Here is an 18,061-nt window from a genome sequence, read left to right on the forward strand (position 1 = left end):
ATAAAATGTTGGCTTCCATGTAAATTAAAAGAATGATAAAATGAACCACAAAAATGATTCATCAACATGATGTTTGTAAATGGCAAGATTCCATCGCTCACCTTGCACTGCCTGCTGTGACTGCATCTACCATAGATTAGTGCATCAAGCAGGAAAGTCATTCTCTCGGACGAATAAATAAAATATAACATGTCTTTATCTCGGAATCTTGTGCTGACACTGATAGTTCATGCACAACCTCTGACTGACTTTTGTAAAAGCGGAGAAGCGGAGTGATATCTCAGAATCAATCAGCAACAACCCACTTGATACACTCGCTTGACATCAAAAGAGGACTAAGTAGGGCAGAAGTAGATGGTAACAGTAGTGGTAAAATCCTCACAACAGGAATAACTTCATCAAGGTTGTATCAAATCATGTCTGGTTGGCAAGAGGGATAAAGTCACTAGGAAAGGGAAGACATATGACATTAATACTTGTTTGTACAATATCTTTGGCCTCAAAGAACCATTACTGATGCAAAAAGTGTGTTCAGTTCTCTGTAGCACAGGAGCTAAACCTTGTATTTGACACACATTGCAGCACAGTGACAAAAAGGCGCGCCCTGTTGTGCTTTACTTCAGCTAAAGGCTGAGTTGACACTGACAGACAATGATGGTGTTTCGTCAGTCAGCTCCTACCTTGTATTTCCCCTTAATGATGGCCTCAAACAGGCGCTCCTTGGTACCATAGAAAGGCAGGCAGCCAGACAGGAGGATGAAGAGGATGACTCCACATCCCCACACGTCCACAGGTTTGCCGTATGGCTCCCTCTTGACTACCTCTGGGGCCATGAAGTGGGGAGTACCGACTCGACCTGAAGAGAGCAGGCACATTAGAAAAATAGAAAGCATGAAAAATAGAAGCACAGCGGAACTCTGGAGAGCCAAGTGTGTGACAGCCTGCACTCACAACACTAATATAAATATCTGAGGGCTCATTCTGATGTGAAATTGAACTGGTCAGAAAATGTTAATGCTGCGTTTAAGCACAGTCCAGGTTGGTTTTCCTATGAAAACTTAAGTCCTTCTAGGTCAGTAGGAAGCTTTTAAATGTTTTCTGTCAGAGTTTTATGGCCAGTGCCTTGTTTTACACTGTTGTATGTTAGAATAACAGCATTACTGCAAATGATAGAAAAAGGATTAAAAACTCTATTAAAGAGGCCGGGTCTGTGATTGGTTTGATGCTTGACTCATAAAGAAAGAACCCGCAGGAGAATTCAAACCATACTCCAATTTGAAGGTCACTCTGTGTTTTCCGGAGTCTTAGAAAGCGTGTTGAGCTAACGGTTAAAAATGTACCACAGAATTATTCAGAAGTTCTTTTGTGACCACAGCTGAGGCGTTTAAATGTCGTGATAGTTGCCTGTTTCCTGGGTTGTATTTTTCAAAGAATTTGAAAGGCGTCATTGTCGTCGTGTAATGTTTTTACATTTGTTCATTTTTAAAAGATTTCATTTTATATTTACTGCCTGTTTTATTTGTCAGGTGCATCACTCATGCTCAGCTTTTTATTTATTAATTAGTGAGATATTAATTAGTTGATCAGTTGTATTGGCTGTTTGTTTTAATTGTGGCGAGGCAGGCTCCTAAGCTACTACTAGGTAGTTGTTTGTTTGTGTGTTAATGTTGTGCTGGTATATTTTTCATATGCTGTCTGCTGTGACCTGTGTAACCTGTGTCTCTCTTGTTATTTGTCACTGTGCATGGGCGACCAGACTAGTTTCACCTCTGCTGATTAAGAAAGTTTCAGTCTGTAAAATGTCAGAGAATTGTGAAAAATGAATAAATGACAAAACATAGGAATGCAGCAAATACTTCTGTTTGAGAGGCCCAAAACAAATGTTTTGCATTTTTTTGATTCATTACTTTTACAATGACTTATCAGAATTGTTGCAAATTAATTTTCTGTCATTTGACCAACCAATTAATCAACTATTCTTTTCAGCACTTGCAGCAACTGATGTTCTTTTTATATCAATTTCTCTATTAGTTTGTTCTTTGAGTGTCATATGTTGAACACAGTATAAAACCACTTGAGGCAAATTTGTGATATTGTGCTATATAAATAAAATTTGACTCTGTAGATTAATTGACTGTTCACTTACTGTATAAATTCATACTTTGGGCTGCGAAAGAGTGAGCTGGAGTGTGTCTCAGCATCCATTGGATTATATGGATGAAACATTTTTTACTTTTAAACAGTTCCAGCTCTGCTATTGTGCATGTTTGGACTATACTAACAAACTAGAGCATCGAATGAAAACCACAGAGAACCAAAACCACAGTCACTCTGCTGCTTATTGCTCATCTTTTATATTACTCTAAACATTTAAAGAAATTAGCTTTATGACAACTATTCATCAACAACAATCATCCAACCTCTGACTAGTTGACTGAGCATTTCAGTATGTGTTCACATGCACAGTGGGAAGGTATGCATGAGTGTATACTGGTGTGTGTGGAGGTGTAGAGGAAAAACAACTTCCCAACTGTACCTCCAGCTACCAAGCCAGACTCTCCCAGCTGTATTGCCACTCCAAAACCTCCGAGCTTGACCGGAGCGGAGTTCTCCTTTGAGGCCAACAGCACACAGTGGGGCTACAAAGGAATAAAAGAGACAGGTCGGTGGATGAGCAACAAGACCAGTCAAACAGCACATGTATAGTCCATACATTACAACAGTTTAAATGAGGAACAAGCCCTGTAGGACTTAAGAAGTATCAACCAACAAACAAAATGTTATGACACTCTTTTTATTATAACAGAGAGGGGGGAAAAAAAACATGTACATAGCATGCAGTCTACAGCAAGTGTGCAGAGCAATGCTTTGCTGTGCAAAAGTGCAAATCCTATAAGTTCAATTGCTGGTTAGTGAGGCTCGGTTTCACAATGACAAGATGACAAGCTTGACTCCCTCCAACCACAACTTCATTATGATGCTGATACAGATAGCATGTGATTCTTACAAGATAATTTAAAAAAAATTAAGCAAGATGCATGATTTTTTTTTTGTTTTTTTTTAACATCAATGATATGGCTCCCGCATTCTCCCAATGAGGAATGATGTTAAATAACTTGCATTAGTGACACTGCAGTAAAACAGTTTGGTTGATGAATTTTTTTTTTCTTTTACATGGAACAGAAACCTAAACATACGCTGAAAAATTACTGACACAGGAGGGAGGTGAAAGTGAGAGAAATGGATGTTCTGAATCCCTTTTCTGTGTTTCAGTATGCATTTGCACTTAGATGAGAATATCTCACCAACATTATTTTCACACTTAAGTCCTACTTGGACAGAATTAGTATTGCAAAGGGAAGCAGGTTATAAAATATTTGGGGATACATAGGGATATTCAGAGGAAAGATCATGTGAGCCTCATTCTAATAAAATTGCTAATATAATATCATTATTATTAAATTTATTAAGGTTTATTTGATATAAAATTATTTACCCAAATGTGAAAATTAGTCAGCCGACATTACCACATCCCATTTGATGAGCTTGCAGGATCCTGCTCCCCTAATGGCTTTTCTTTTATTCCGTCACAGGACTCAATGTTAAGTGTTAATGAACTGGAGTCTACAAGGTTTGCAAAAAAACTCTTCCATTTTAATACTTCTGTTGCATAAATTTATAATTTCATCTTTGAAACTGTATCCTTTGTATTTCATATTCTAATTATGTGCTATATGCTAAACTTTTTTGCACATGCAAAATCTCAAAGATGCAGTTTAAAATACAAACAGAAATAAATCTTGTCCAAGGGCTTTAGTTCAAAATGTTTCAATTTAAGTGATTGTGTTCTGGACAGTATAGAACTAAGAAGCAGTCTGACAAATGAAGCTCAGCATATGTGAAAAGCGGAGGTGGGCTGACTTCCTGTCTTACTTCTCGTAACAGAGGGGTGTTAAACATTGACTAAGGAGAGAGAGAGAGAGAGAGAGAGAAAGAAAGAGAGAGAGCGAGAACAAGAGGCAGAGACAAGAGGACCAGCTGACTAAACAGTTATATCTCAGAGAAAGCGAGACAGAGGGAGTAAAGGGTAAGAAAAGGCTTTTTTGTAAAGAAAGAGTGGACGAGGACCAACACAGACAAAGAACTGAAGGCAAGAGTGAGAACAGAGAGGTGAGAACAGGACAGGCAGGAGCAGACACTGTCAAAAGGATGTGAATAAAGAAAAGACGGCAGGACTTATGACTCACTGAGACATTCAGAGAGTGACGGGAAAGGTGAGTATAGAAAAGAAAAGAACAAGGACTGTAACTTTATCATATTTTATCATGAATGTAACTGGAATTTTATTGGGTCTGACAGGGCGTTTTCGAACAAACTGCCTTCTGGATTTGAATTTGATGGAGGAAAACACACAGTGGATGGCTGGGCTCTCACACATCTCTGCACTTTCCCACACATTAAAACTACAGCTGTGCTGAATCTCACACGGGGGGAATATCGATGGTGAGTGTTCTGCCTAAATCCAAACATCTGTGTGTAGCGGTCACAGTGACTACGTGTGAGTGTCCGTGTATGAGCGTGCATGCATGTGCGTATACACTCCTAAGCTCCACTGTAATACCGTGGAATTCGAATTTATGTGTTAAATTGGCATGAAACTTTCAATTGGTCGTGGCTCCAGCTCCCACCCGTTAAAAAAACTAAGTCTATGACCTACAGAAAACTGAATTGTCCTTCACAGGGAAATTTGTGCATTTTCAGTACTATTTAACACCCTGTTTATAGAGCTGCTCTTTTGAACGGGGCTGTACCTTTTTGATGACATCTGCATTACTATGAATTCCACTGCACAGAGGTATTGCGTGTGACCTTTAAAACCACAAATCACATATTACTCATCTATCTGTGCATTGCTTGTAAAGTACATAACCACAGTTTCCCAGTAAGTGCACCTTTAATCTTAGCTGTGTATACCTACTTGTTCTTGAAATTGTTCAGTGACAAACACTGAACTGATTGAGCGCTTCATTTTGTCTTTCTCAGAGTTCAATGATTAACAGCCAAGAAGACATCACTCCTCAGACACAATGACTACCTTCCCCTCTTCCTCTTCTTTCCCCTCCACTTCTTCAGCCCCTACATTATCTAACTCCTCTCCATCCCTCCCCGTTTCCATGTCCATGTCCTTCATCACAGCCACCTCTCCTCCCTCTTCCTCCTCTCCTTTATCCTTCTCTAACAATTCCTTCAACAACTCCTCCCCAACTGAGACTCCGTGTTCGTTTGATGACCCAGCCCTCCGCATGCCGCTGGTGGTCGTCTATTCCCTGTTCTTCCTCTTTGGTCTGGTGGGTAACATCTTCGCCCTGTGGGTCTTCCTTTGCCTTCATAAAAGCCGCAACTCTGTGCGAGTGTTCCTCATCAACTGTGCTGTGGCTGATCTGGTCCTCCTGGCGTGTCTGCCCTTCAGGGTCTTCTACCACCTGAATGGAAACCAGTGGGTACTGGGATATGCCGCCTGCAAGCTGGTGGGGAATCTATTTTATATGAACATGTACATCAGTATTACATTACTGGGGCTCATCAGCTTGGACAGGTACTTGAGGTTAAAGGGGAAGGGACGAGCACGGAGAGGTATGAGGATAAGGCTGTGGGGGTGTAACCGGCCGTGGAGTTCAGTGGCATGCGCGGCTTTGTGGGGTATGTCACTGTTGGCGGTGGTGCCCATGATCGCCACGGCAGAGGACAAAGAGGACGGTAACAAATGCTTCCAGTACAAGACGCGGCAATACGCCAAAGGGAAAGCCTACTTTAACGGGGCGCTGGTATTGCTGTTTTGGCTCGTCTTCCTCATGCTGGTGGTTTCCTACGCCAAGATTGCTTCCCAGTTGCTGAGGGTCTCACGGGACAAGCCAGACCTTCCCAATGCACAACGATACCAACGAACTGCCAAAAAGTCCTTCTTTGTCCTCTTTTTGTTCACTATCTGCTTTGCGCCCTACCATGCCTTTCGCCCCATCTACATCCTTTCCCAGCTCAGTGGAAATTTGACTTGTGACTACATGCAAATGGTGGACCGTACCAATGAGGTGATGCTGTTATTCTCTGCCTTTAACAGCTGTTTGGATCCGGTCATGTACTTTTTGTTATCTGGCTCAGTGCGCAAAACCGCCTTCAGTGCACTCGGACATCGGCTTGGCAACCGGCTTCTCTTCCTAAACGACGCAACATCTAACAGCTCGACAACGGAGTTCCGACGGCCATCTGTGCCTGCGGCTTTACACAACCCTGAACTGAACACCCCCGCATCAACCCCCAGAAGCAGTATTTGTGTCATCAACTCAAACCTGCGCCGCACATGTGTGACCACATTTGCAACTACTGGCCGACAATGATCACAAGCTTGTCCGAGTTCAAATAATGCAAGCATTAACACTGCAGAAATAAATATCAGACATTTCTCATATATGTCGCTCTCATTGACTACATCTGTGTAAAACTGAGAAAAATATTTCTAAACACACCTGTTTTTTTATGTAAAAAAATAAATAAATACATGTTGTTTTTTTTAACTACTGAGCCATTCTTATTGTGTTACTTTCTAAACATGTGACTTGTGGGAACAGCAGTTTAATTTTTAACTTACTGACATTGCGGTTAGAGAAATATCACACTTACAAGATGTACTTTAGTGACAGCAGTCTTTCTAAAACATACGTGACATTTACTTCCCACAAGAGAATGTTTCTTCTGATGATTCTGTGAGATGCAAATATTTTAATTAAAATTTAATTTAATTTTAAAACTGGTGCATCTCAGTCTGCTTAGACACCATATACACTGGACAGAACAACGAGTGCAAAGTTAAGACAGTCAGAATATATCATTCTATTTCATACACTTAGGCTAACAACCTACGAGATTCTTTCTAAATATATCCTCCTTGTGTGAAAAACCACCAAATCTGTCACTCTAAGCCAGATAAAACAAACACAAACGTAGTGCAACTAATGTGTTACCCAGGATTGACCCACCAGCACACACAGTTATTTGTTTTACACTGCGGGCAAGGGTGTGTTGATCCCTTTGGATCAGGCCCATCTGGCCTAATAGTGTTTGTCGCCTCTGTTAGATGGCTAATCCTGCTGGACTCACTGGTTGAAGCTAATCTGACTATAAGAATGAACAAATCCAGACCAGCATTTGACATGCAATATAACTTAGCATGAATCGGGGTTTGTTGGGGCTTCGCTTTACAAACGACAGGAGCTCTCAGGTGGTTAGACTGAAAACATGTTTGTTCTAAAACCCTCATAACAAAATGAACTGAACGTAGTGTGTGTAGATAGCAGTGGTGAGAAGTGTTGTTTATCTCCCCACAGACAGTACAGATAAACATCTCCTCAGATGCTCACATCTGTTGTATAAAGCATACGTATTATTCTTGTTATAATGAGGTTTAACATCTCCTGCCCTCTGCTGACAGTTAACTGACATGTTCCAGTGGCTTATGCTGGGACACACTGGAGAGGTCTCACCTTTACATCGCGATGAATCACATTGTTGTCGTGGCAGTACCGAAGTGCCTCCAAGATCTGCCTCATGTAGTGACTAGATGGGCAGAAAATAGAAACAGACAAGGGGAAGATCATTTAGGGCGTCAACAGATTGTTGCTTATTTCAAACTTTATTAATATTTAAAGTGTCCTACCTTGCCACTGCTTCACTGTACACAAACCCAGCATCGGCTCTCTTCACAATTTCAAAACACAGGTCTGCTCCATCCATACTAAGAGAGGGAGAGAGAAATAGATCAGGCCAGTAGGGACAAGTCAAATTTAGGTTTCAATCAACTATAGATGTGTTTTTAAAAAACAGATGAACTCTCAAAATATTGTTCAAAACAGAGTGCATAAAACTACATCCATGATGGAGTAATTTTATGACCCGCTGTCACTGGCATAAACACAGAAACGCTATATTTTCATTATAGCGCTGTCTAGCTGCTACAATCCCGAGTGAGGTGTTCAGAGGATATGGGATACAGATTTATAACATAAAATTCACACAGAGGAAACAAATTACGCAAGTTGAAAATTATATTTTCAATAAAGGCCAAGGGAGAGAAGCAGAGAGCTGTCTGCTAATTCTCAGAAGTCTTGTGTGTGTTTTATGTAGAACGCTGATGCGTTAGATTACAAAATCTGCAGGCCTGTCGCTTCTGCATTTGCAATGCATGTGTTAATTTTAAAAAAAGACAGATACAAGTTCCATCTATCTTAGATTAAAACAACTGATTAAAAAATGTATCTCTTTTTTTCCATTTAGGCAATAAACAGTATAATAATTGTTTATTGTATGCATTATTTTTTATTTATTGTGTGCATTATTTTTTATTTATTGTATGCATTTTCAACATGTGCAAACATACCATTAATACTGAATACTGTGCAGGCAAACTGTAGATAAATCTTCAGCTATATACCGCTAAACCAAAGCGAACTTTTCACGGCTTCTAGTTATCACACATTTTTTTACGTGTGTTAACTCTTAACCACGTAAATGGGGTCTGCTAGTGTTGCCAATAGGGTGTGAAATTACCAGCAGCCACATGCCAAGTGCTTGTAAATGGCTGTGGTTGTCAGGTCTTTCTACTTCTCCACCACGTTAGCCGATAATCACACACCATCTATGTGCTATTTCAGGGAGGGGAAAAAAACATAGCAGCTAAGCAGAAGTACTATAGTATCCAGTATAGGACTGATCTGTAGATGTGGCGGTGGATAAAAAAAAAAAGACATTCAACGCCCTGGTGTGAACCTCACCTAATATACATAAGACTAAAATTGTGTTAAATGCTTGTGTCATTATAGCAGACAGAGTGTGCACACAGACTTACAATTCAAAGACCATGTAGAGCATGCCATCGGAGCTGTAGGTCTCCAGCAGTTCCACAATGTGGGGGTGTTTCAGCATGTGGCAGATACTGGCCTCTCGCTTTAGATCTGGCAGACAGAAATGAGACAGGGGGGTATGGTGAGACATTGTTCACATCCAACAACTAGTATTTCACTCCAGTGTAATTATAGCTCTGCTACGGGTTGTGAGGGCAGATTTAATTCCATTTTAATTATAATAATTCAAGTTACATACCATCTTTCCATGGCTATTGTTGAGGTTTTGTTTACCGTTATTACAGCATTAAACTAAAAGAACCCTACTTCTTAGATTTATAGCAAAGATGTGGCCATGCTGTTGTTACAGTGACATTAATCCCCAATTTGGAAGCACATATGGATCTAAACTGAAAAAAACAGCCTCAAAAGTAAAGTGACAGTCAGATGACTAATCATCCATTCACAAACTTTATTTATTGAGAACAGCTGTAGTCTGATGTTTTTTTTCCAGGTGCTGGGTGGCTAAAGAAACAAACTCTCTTTTTCCATTGCACAGTGAAAAAACCTGAGTGAGTAATCATTTCATTTCCATGCTTCCAATAAGGCATGAACACACTCTGTCATAATATGTATATTTGTTCTATATTGTTTTTCTGTAATGTTGATATTTTGGTGTTATTGTGATAACTTTGTTTTCTGCATCTGTTGCTTACATTATTATGTGATGCTACACTGTTTATTTCCGGTGTATTGTCAATTTAGAGTAGCAGGTGTAAGCAGTCTGTTCTCACTGTTTCCCATGATGAAGATCATTTTTTGTACTTATCGTTTCTTTTTGAAATAGCATCAGCAGTTTTAATGTTTTGCCCTCAATCATCTTCTAGGAATATCTGTCACTTTCAAACTATTTCATTTAGCCACGTATGCATTAGATACAGATATGACTGTGTGCTATTTCCCCAAACATAATATGGAGAGTAACTTTTAAAGCTCAAAAAGATTTTCAAACAAATACAGTTTAAACAGAATTTGTTTTGGGGGCTTTAACAATCAAAATAATATAATTCTTTTGATTTATACTTTTAATGAAATGTGGAAAGTACCATGATAAGGATGCACCAAACAAATGAACACCTCAGATGAACTTTGAAACCTCCCCTGATGTTCATTTTGAAAAGACAGATAGCTACTACGCTGAGGTGTTCATTTGTGGTTGGTGGGTTGTTAAATCTTTTCTCACCTCTTGGTAACGAGTAAAGGGGATGAAAAGTGAAAAGATCGTTCTCAGCACGCCACCTCCTTATCTCACACCTCGACAGACCTGCCATACCTCAACTAGACCACCAGAGGGAGTTAAAGAGCATTACATTTCCAGACACAGGGAGACTCTTCTTTATAGATACTGAGGGGGCATGGTGAGTTTTCACAAGTTGGGCAGACAGATGAGCAAACAAGCCGTTATTGAACAAAAAGACAAGGAGCACCAGATGTAACACTATGACACATTCAAATGCACATCTGGCTTGTTCTCTTCAACCTCACCGTTCTCGTTATCACCACATCCGGATTAATAACAAGACTTTGTAGCATTCCTCGCCTTTTGACTTGCACAATAAAGAAAACAATACTGAATGGAAAATATTGCTAAGAAGAGTAGACAGTCTTGTCTCTTTCGAGAAAAGGAAATGGACAATATTGAAGAGAATGACCAACAACTGGTGAGACAAGCAGTGACACAGACTGCTAAGGCAGGCTGACAGATAGAATGTGCCGTTGTTGAGCTCCTCACTCCATAAAAATCTCATTTACACACTCCACTACCCATCTGCAAGTCTACTGATCTTTGTATGTATGTGTGTGCGCTCATTGTGTCGTGACAGACAAGTATCATTATGCAACATGGAGAAATGACGCTGTGTCCCCACTACAGAGCCCCCATTCTCCTGTCCCCTTGCTTTCATTATTTCTCTCCTCTTTACACTCGTCCCCGGCCTGTCTCATCAAGTATCTATTCTTGAACTTAACAATGCTGCCCAGTGTCCGCGCCGCAGCGAGGAAACCGCTCGCACAGAGGGAGGGAGCCACAGAGGCCTGGAACTATCTGAATGAAGCCGATGCCGTCCAGTGAGCCTATCCCAAATCACTTATACATAGAAGATCCAAACTTGACTGGGCTTGTGAGGCAACGTTAAATCGTTTCACTCAAATTGTTATAGGATAGTTTTGGGGGAAATAACCCTGTCTGTATCTGATATACTCATGCTCATCTCATGCTTGTGGGACAGAGACAACTTATTGAAAACACTCTGTCAAGTCAAGAATGCATTGGTTAGATTGTCTTGGATACTGATGAATTACATTTCCAATGTGTTATTACCTCAACTTACAACACATCTTACTAATAATACTGCAGGTTGTACTGTTGTTTTTCTCCTGCAGATGAATAATGTTGACTGCTAACAATCTCTACATTCACCTTTATTAAATTCTACAAATCTAGAGAGTTGACTCATTCTGCTTATACTCAATACTCTTTAACTCATAATTACACTATCAAACTTTTGTTCATCTTACGCCCTCGTATGCTCACACACCACATACACAAATACATATTTACATATAACTACAAATGTTTGTTATTCCGCTTGTAACTTGGCCCAGACTGCAGTTCTGTCCTCTTTTCCTTTTCACTCACATTTATGCTGACGCAGATTCTTTCATAATAAGCTCAGGTATGTGGCCTCAGGAATCCACTCTCCAAATCTGGCAGCATCCCAGTTCTCTACCTTGCCACTTTGAGTGGCTACTTGCTTATTTCTTCTCTTGGGACTTTTTAAAAGTGTCAGAAATGTTACTTTCCTCTAATCTTAGGTGAAGTGTTCGCTGTGTCTCACCCTTTCAGTTTTCATTTAAATGCACATGAATATTAACTTAAAAGTTAAGCTTATGAGGTGCTGCATTTAAATATCATCTCTGTTTTTATAATATCTCATATAGCTATTGGCCATTGGAAACATGATGTGAAGAACACATGATAAAGACATGTAAAACAGAATATCTTTGGGCTGTTGGTTGGACAAAAAAAGCCATTGTAAGAGACTCCCCTTAGCTCTGGAGTCTTGTGATGGATGTTTTTCAGTATCTTTACATTCTATAGACTAAATGAATAATCAATAAATCCCCAAAATAAACAATGGATTAATCGATAATTAAAATATTTATTAGTTGCAGTCCTAAATGTATTAACAACCTTATTTCCATAGCTAAAATACAAAATTCTGATTATTTCTGTATGCAGAGATGTAAGGATGCAGAAGAGGCTATAATGAAATGTTATTATAAGTTGTGTATCCAACACATCCTCTTCTTAATGGACTGCAAACCCTTTTAACCCATTCCACATTTTTAGATTATTATTGAAACAAATTAAACAATACATTGTTGTCTATAAAACATCAAAAGTAATGACACTGCTCATCACAAACAGCCCTGCCTTCAAGTTCTGATAAAGAGCCAAAAAAAACAACAGACCAAAAGCAAATCCTGTGACTTGACCTGTGATTATCACAGTATGACAAAGCAATAAACGTATTATTGTGGACATCCCGAGAATTTATTTCCATCAGCGGGATGTTTCCAGAACAGTCATAACCATTGTCCATTATCTATTTGAAGACATCCCTCTGGATATTCTTGTCATCCCATAAATTGTGGGAAAACTACAGTATACATTATATTACCATTATTGATGCAACTAACCACACAGTGAAGCATGCTAGAAGAGACTCAGGAGCACAACAGCATTGTTCCAACACATTCAAAATTTCTAAGGAAAGAAAATCATCACATAATTAGGTGGGTGGTTAATATTTTCAGGTAATTAAATTTGGTCTGAGCATCATGATAAACGTACGACTGTCCAAAATTATTTAGCAGACTTTGGTTTTGGAAATGTCTGATGTAAATCTCCACTTTTACTGTTTCTCCTCCCTTGGGTCATTTCCTTGTCTTGCTGTTATTGGCTGCCAGGCTAATCTCTGACTGGGGCCTCACAGATGGCACACAGTGAACGCCAACACTACCACCAACACACACCTATGATCTTTGTCTCCATCCCTCCCTTCCTCTCTCTTTCTCGCAGACACACATGCAGACCTCGCTATGACAAAGCACAAAACCACATGGTGAGACCTCTCACAAATCCTAACCAACACAACCTGACCAACACAGACACACACATACACACACACACACACAAACCAGCAAACACATGCAGTTCCAACATATTATTCATCTGGTGAATGCCTCGTTTATTTGTGTGTGAGTATGCCACTATACACTGTGTGTGGGCCTGGCTGTTTGATATCGGAGCCAAACAGTATTTGCAGATTATTCCCAACGTTTGTTTTAACCTACAAGGAGAACCAGATTGGTGGGGTTTGCATTACGGCACAGAAAACGCTTCAAAAGGTTAGTTAAACTTGTCAAAGGTGTAAATAAGTCTGTTTAAATGTCTAATTCTCTGTAATTGGCAACATACCGTGACACTATCCTCTCTTGTCCTGATTCTGTAAACCCTACCCATCTGGTGCTCCGAGTGCATGACAACACGAGATTTAAACAAAGCCACAGTTAAAACCAGGTCTGCTGTGTTCCTCACCTTCTGTGCTGAGGCCAGGGCTGGAGGTGAAGCTGGCCACGTCCACAATCTTAACGGCAAACTGCTGGCCTGTGTCCCTGTTGATGCAGCGCCTCACCACGCTGAAGGGACCCCTGCAAAACACACACACGCGCTGAGTTAGTCACAGACATCTCCAAAAAACACACACAAGCACACACATCTCTCTGTGTGCACGTGATTTGTCAGATTCAAACACTGTAATAGCTCCAAGGTCAGTTAGCACACATTACAGCCACCGACCAGAAAACATGTACTCATAATGATATGCACACAACCTCACACATACACACTTATATTCACCGGCCTAGTGCAACTGGCAGACACGGTTTCTGGATATTCTGGATTTACAGTGGGTGGTTGGCCACGCATCGTAGCCTCCGTGCTTGTGCCAGTGGGAATTATAGAGCAGCGGTGTGTGGCACAGCTGTAAAAGCTAAAATAAAGGCTTTATTATAGAGACCTGAGCTGGGGAGACCTACCCTACAGGGTTTATTTCTGCGCAAAGGAGGTGGCAGATATTGTAAGGTTGTGTTTCCTGATATAACTGCATTGGTACAAGTCATAAAATACTTAATACCTATTGGGTAACATGAACCAGCTGAGGGTAATTCCAGTAGTAACAGCCTCTGGGAAAGATTGTTGTCCAGTGTAAAGCCCGGCCAAAAGCATAGAATTACTCACAATTAAAGTGACACCTCACACTTTTTCATTCTCATTCATCATTTTCTCTGTAACTAAGTGAATCATATATCTAATGTTAACAATAATGCTGTTATTTTCACTATATGCTTTTCACTTCATAAAAGGAGATGAACGTCTAATGAGATATTGTCAGTGATTCATTTTTTGTCAAGATTAAATAGTCATTAGATGAATCATTACATCACTACTGATGAAATGACACATGGGTTTGTTGTATACAAGTCTGGACCTTATTACAGGCCTTCTATGAAGTACACATTGGCCCTCTTCACATGTAGACATTATAGCACCCTGTATTTCATTAGTCTGGCAGACGTAAATGATCATTTTTCTCATTATGCCAAAGCACCAACCATTAGAGCAACGCAGATTAAATCAGTAACAAAGTGGCGGGAACAGACATTAAAAGCCGAGACATTTGCACATTCTCTGTCTCGTATGCCCGGTGAGAGTTACAGACACAGACACAGACACACACACACACACACATATACACACACACACACACACACACACACCCCTGCCGTGTTACAGCTGTCTCCACATCTCCCAAAGTCTACAATCCTCAGAGGCGGAACCAATGCTACTGGAGACACACACATATATACAGACAGACAAGACACACACACACAAAACAACACCCATTTTGCGAAAGCAAAGCGGTGGCCATTAACAGTTTTTGCTTGAACTGAATTAGCCAATGAACCTGCGTAACAACGTCAGTGTCAAACCAACAGTATAATCTATGTTTGTTTGCGAGTATATAAGCTATATCTGATTTGCTCTCGCATTTGTTCCTCACATCTGCTGTAATGATTAACTCATACAAACAAAGCAGGCAGCATGTGCACACTGTGGCCGAGAGAACCGTAAAAACACAACACTCTCCCCCTCAGAGTCCACAGGAATCCTGGTGATGATCTGACAACCCCGCTGACCTTTGCCCCCCCTGGTGTGATGTTCTAGAGCAGCTGTGTTTCCCATTAAAAGAGGGCCTCAAAGGTGTGGGGTGCTGTTTGACTATGATGGAGCTTCTGACATCCCCTTTCCAACCTTACGATCGCTTCAGATCTGTGTTTGACTGCTGAAGGTTTTGGGGAGTCAAACCACAGGCTGTAACCCCGGGGATATTAAAGATGCAGCATGAGTAAGGCCACCTTAGCACCGATCTAATGTGTGTCAATAAAACTCATTAACACCATTAAGCAATGAGGTAGAGTTGGCTGAATCTGCCAGATTTTATGCATCAACCCCATTTGTAATCTTGGCTGTCAAGTCGAGGGAGCTACACTGAAAATCAATTCACAAATGGGGGTTGTGTCTACAACAGCTGTGTATTGCAAGTGAGAGGGGGATGTGGCTGCTATTTAATTTATTAATAAATTGAAATGCAATTCATGTCATCATCTGAAATTTAAAAAAAAATAAATGACCATTCAGCCATGTACAGTGGCTATTATACAGTCATTTAAGAGAACAAGCAAGTGTAAGAGAGATAGAGTGTGTGTGTGTGTGTGTGTGTGTGTGTGTGTGTGTGTGCCTGAGCGTGAGGAAAAGGAGAGGCCGCATGCCGTACTGACATCACTGCAGCTGTGCTGAGTGGGCTCATACAAAACGCCCACACATGGCTCACATCCGACGGCAGCAGTCATCAAACATTAGCCCGAAGTGGCAATCTTTACAGACTGCTCCTTGGCTCATTTCTACTCTCTGCTCCATGCAAATGAAAGACTGGATGTTAGGTGCTTTTTTTAAAAAACTATGATGCTGGACATGAGCCAAATGTCTTCTCAGGTCTGTTTTTTCTCTCTCGACCAAACAGGAACAGAACACATCTGTAGCTCCAGTCTCAACATCACCCGGACTGCTCTCCTGAGAGTGACCATATTTGCTTAAAGCAGCTCTTTAGCTGCGGCCAGGAGCTAGCATAACTCTCTTTGTTAGTTTATCCCAAAAAAAAAATTGAGTGAAAAAATTGTTTGTTCAGCTGTGGGACACGGAAATGCAATTTGTCTGAGATTCTCAGGTTATTGGTGCTGTTCATGGGTTCTAATCCCAGGCCAAGTAAACTGCATCTTATCTGGACTTGTCACTGCACACATCATCAGTGGCATACAGTGACAAGCATACACAAGATGTTTTCTCCACACCCTCCAACTTTTTTTTCTGAAAATCTATTGCATTCAGCCCAACCTCGCTACTAACACACACACACACGCACACACCATATAAACAGTGGAATCAACAGTGATATGCCAAAAATAATCAGCAGCTTCAAATAGACGGGATCAAATTTAACTGATTCTTTGTTTGTTTAATGTGTAATTAAACTTTTTATGCTTTGCCATGTATGCTAGTAATTTCAAACAGCCTTAAAAATAGCTGAGTTAATGGTGATGCCATTGGATACAAAGAGCTGACAATATCAGTGGTTGTCTATTCATCCTACAGAAATATTTGATTCCAGCAGAAGGCTTACAGGATAAGTGCTATTTGACCTACTGCCCAAACTGAGATCAAGTTAAAAGCTGTTAATTAAACAAGTTCAACATAGTTCAACGCTTTTCAACTGTAGTCTGTGAATGTCTGAGCGACAGTAATCCAGAGTGCTTCCTTATGCAAATTAACAACCCTTTAAATATTAGCGGGGAAATTAGCATTCGGGTTGCAAACTAAAATTTAGAGCAGAGATACCCTCAGGATGCTCCAAAGCTTTGGCAGAAAATCCTTTTTTTGCTACATAGGCCAGAAGCGGATCCAGGGTTGTTTAACCTCCCCCTAAAGAGTCCGGCCTTATAGTCTGAAAGAAAGCATCAACTTGACACTGTCCATTCACAACTACTGATCTACTGTGTGTGTGTGTGGGCAGCTAAAAGGAGCATATACTGTACACGGAGATGGGACTTCACCACAAAGCCAAGAAACGCTCTAATGAAAAGAAAACAATTAAGACTGCCGTGCCTATATAATAAACTGTCTACCCTATATGTTACACAGCGCCGCACATCACTTTTTAACGCCAAAGACCACTTGAGGAGTAGGGATGCACCGTTCCGACTTTTTCAGTCTCAGTACCGATGCCTGGGCTTTGGGTATCAGCCGATAGCGAGCACCCATCCGATACCAGTGTTTAATCAATAAGCTGTGTGGAAGAGACTGGCATCATTCTTTCATAAGGCAAAAACATTGCTTTCCTAACTCTGTAAAACAAAATGTAACAAATAAATACATAGATATACATTTACTGAATTGTTATTTATTAAAATAATGGTATCCGATACCAGATCGGCTCTTTGTCACCGATACCCGATCCAGCTATTTGAGTCCGTATCGTACCGATATCCAATATCAGTATCGGTGCATCTCCGCTGAGAAGACATACATTACTTTTTAATGACGCAAAAATTGCTCTCGTGATATCTTCCTCGACAAAACAGATGGGAATATGACAGTGATACTTTATTGATCCCAGCAGGAATTCAGTGTCTTGCTTCAGGACACTCCAGCTGTGGATGCTTGCCAACGCGGGGGCTTGAACCCCGTGTTTATTCCAGCTGAATGACAGTCTCTCCCTTTACATACATGAGGGAACAGAATAGTAGGAAAACCCCTTCATGTACAATCCAAAATGGCAATATCACCAAATATGGCCTCATGGTGTACCCAATAAACAGATAACTATGCCAAACCAAACCCCATGGGTTGTGGTTAGTTAAATATACTATTCTAATAATCAACATATTGTTTATGTGATTTAATAATCAAAAACGCCAAACATTTC

General features: G+C 40.4%; 2 protein-coding genes across 5 annotated transcripts in view; one reads left to right on the plus strand and one right to left on the minus strand.

Moving 5' to 3' along the window:
• LOC122976317 (peripheral plasma membrane protein CASK-like) overlaps positions 1-18,061 on the minus strand; it is a 46,700-nt gene that overhangs the window by 23,518 nt on the left and 5,121 nt on the right. For all 4 annotated transcript variants that reach the window (XM_044344724.1, XM_044344722.1, XM_044344723.1 and 1 more), the window contains exons 2-7: positions 13,558-13,670; positions 8,900-9,005; positions 7,712-7,789; positions 7,539-7,611; positions 2,537-2,639; positions 681-856 (exon numbers count right to left, since the gene is read on the minus strand). In XM_044344724.1, the coding sequence (XP_044200659.1) occupies positions 681-856; positions 2,537-2,639; positions 7,539-7,611; positions 7,712-7,789; positions 8,900-9,005; positions 13,558-13,670 (649 nt within the window). The remainder of the gene's footprint in view (positions 1-680; positions 857-2,536; positions 2,640-7,538; positions 7,612-7,711; positions 7,790-8,899; positions 9,006-13,557; positions 13,671-18,061) is intronic.
• On the plus strand, positions 3,988-6,570 carry LOC122976319 (probable G-protein coupled receptor 34). The gene is made up of 3 exons (XM_044344725.1): positions 3,988-4,274; positions 4,360-4,503; positions 5,044-6,570. The coding sequence occupies exon 3, from the start codon at positions 5,088-5,090 to the stop codon at positions 6,393-6,395; it is 1,308 nt and encodes a 435-aa protein (XP_044200660.1). The 5' UTR covers positions 3,988-4,274; positions 4,360-4,503; positions 5,044-5,087; the 3' UTR covers positions 6,396-6,570.

This window comes from Thunnus albacares, chromosome 24, assembly GCF_914725855.1.
Source record: "Thunnus albacares chromosome 24, fThuAlb1.1, whole genome shotgun sequence".
NCBI lineage: Eukaryota > Metazoa > Chordata > Actinopteri > Scombriformes > Scombridae > Thunnus > Thunnus albacares.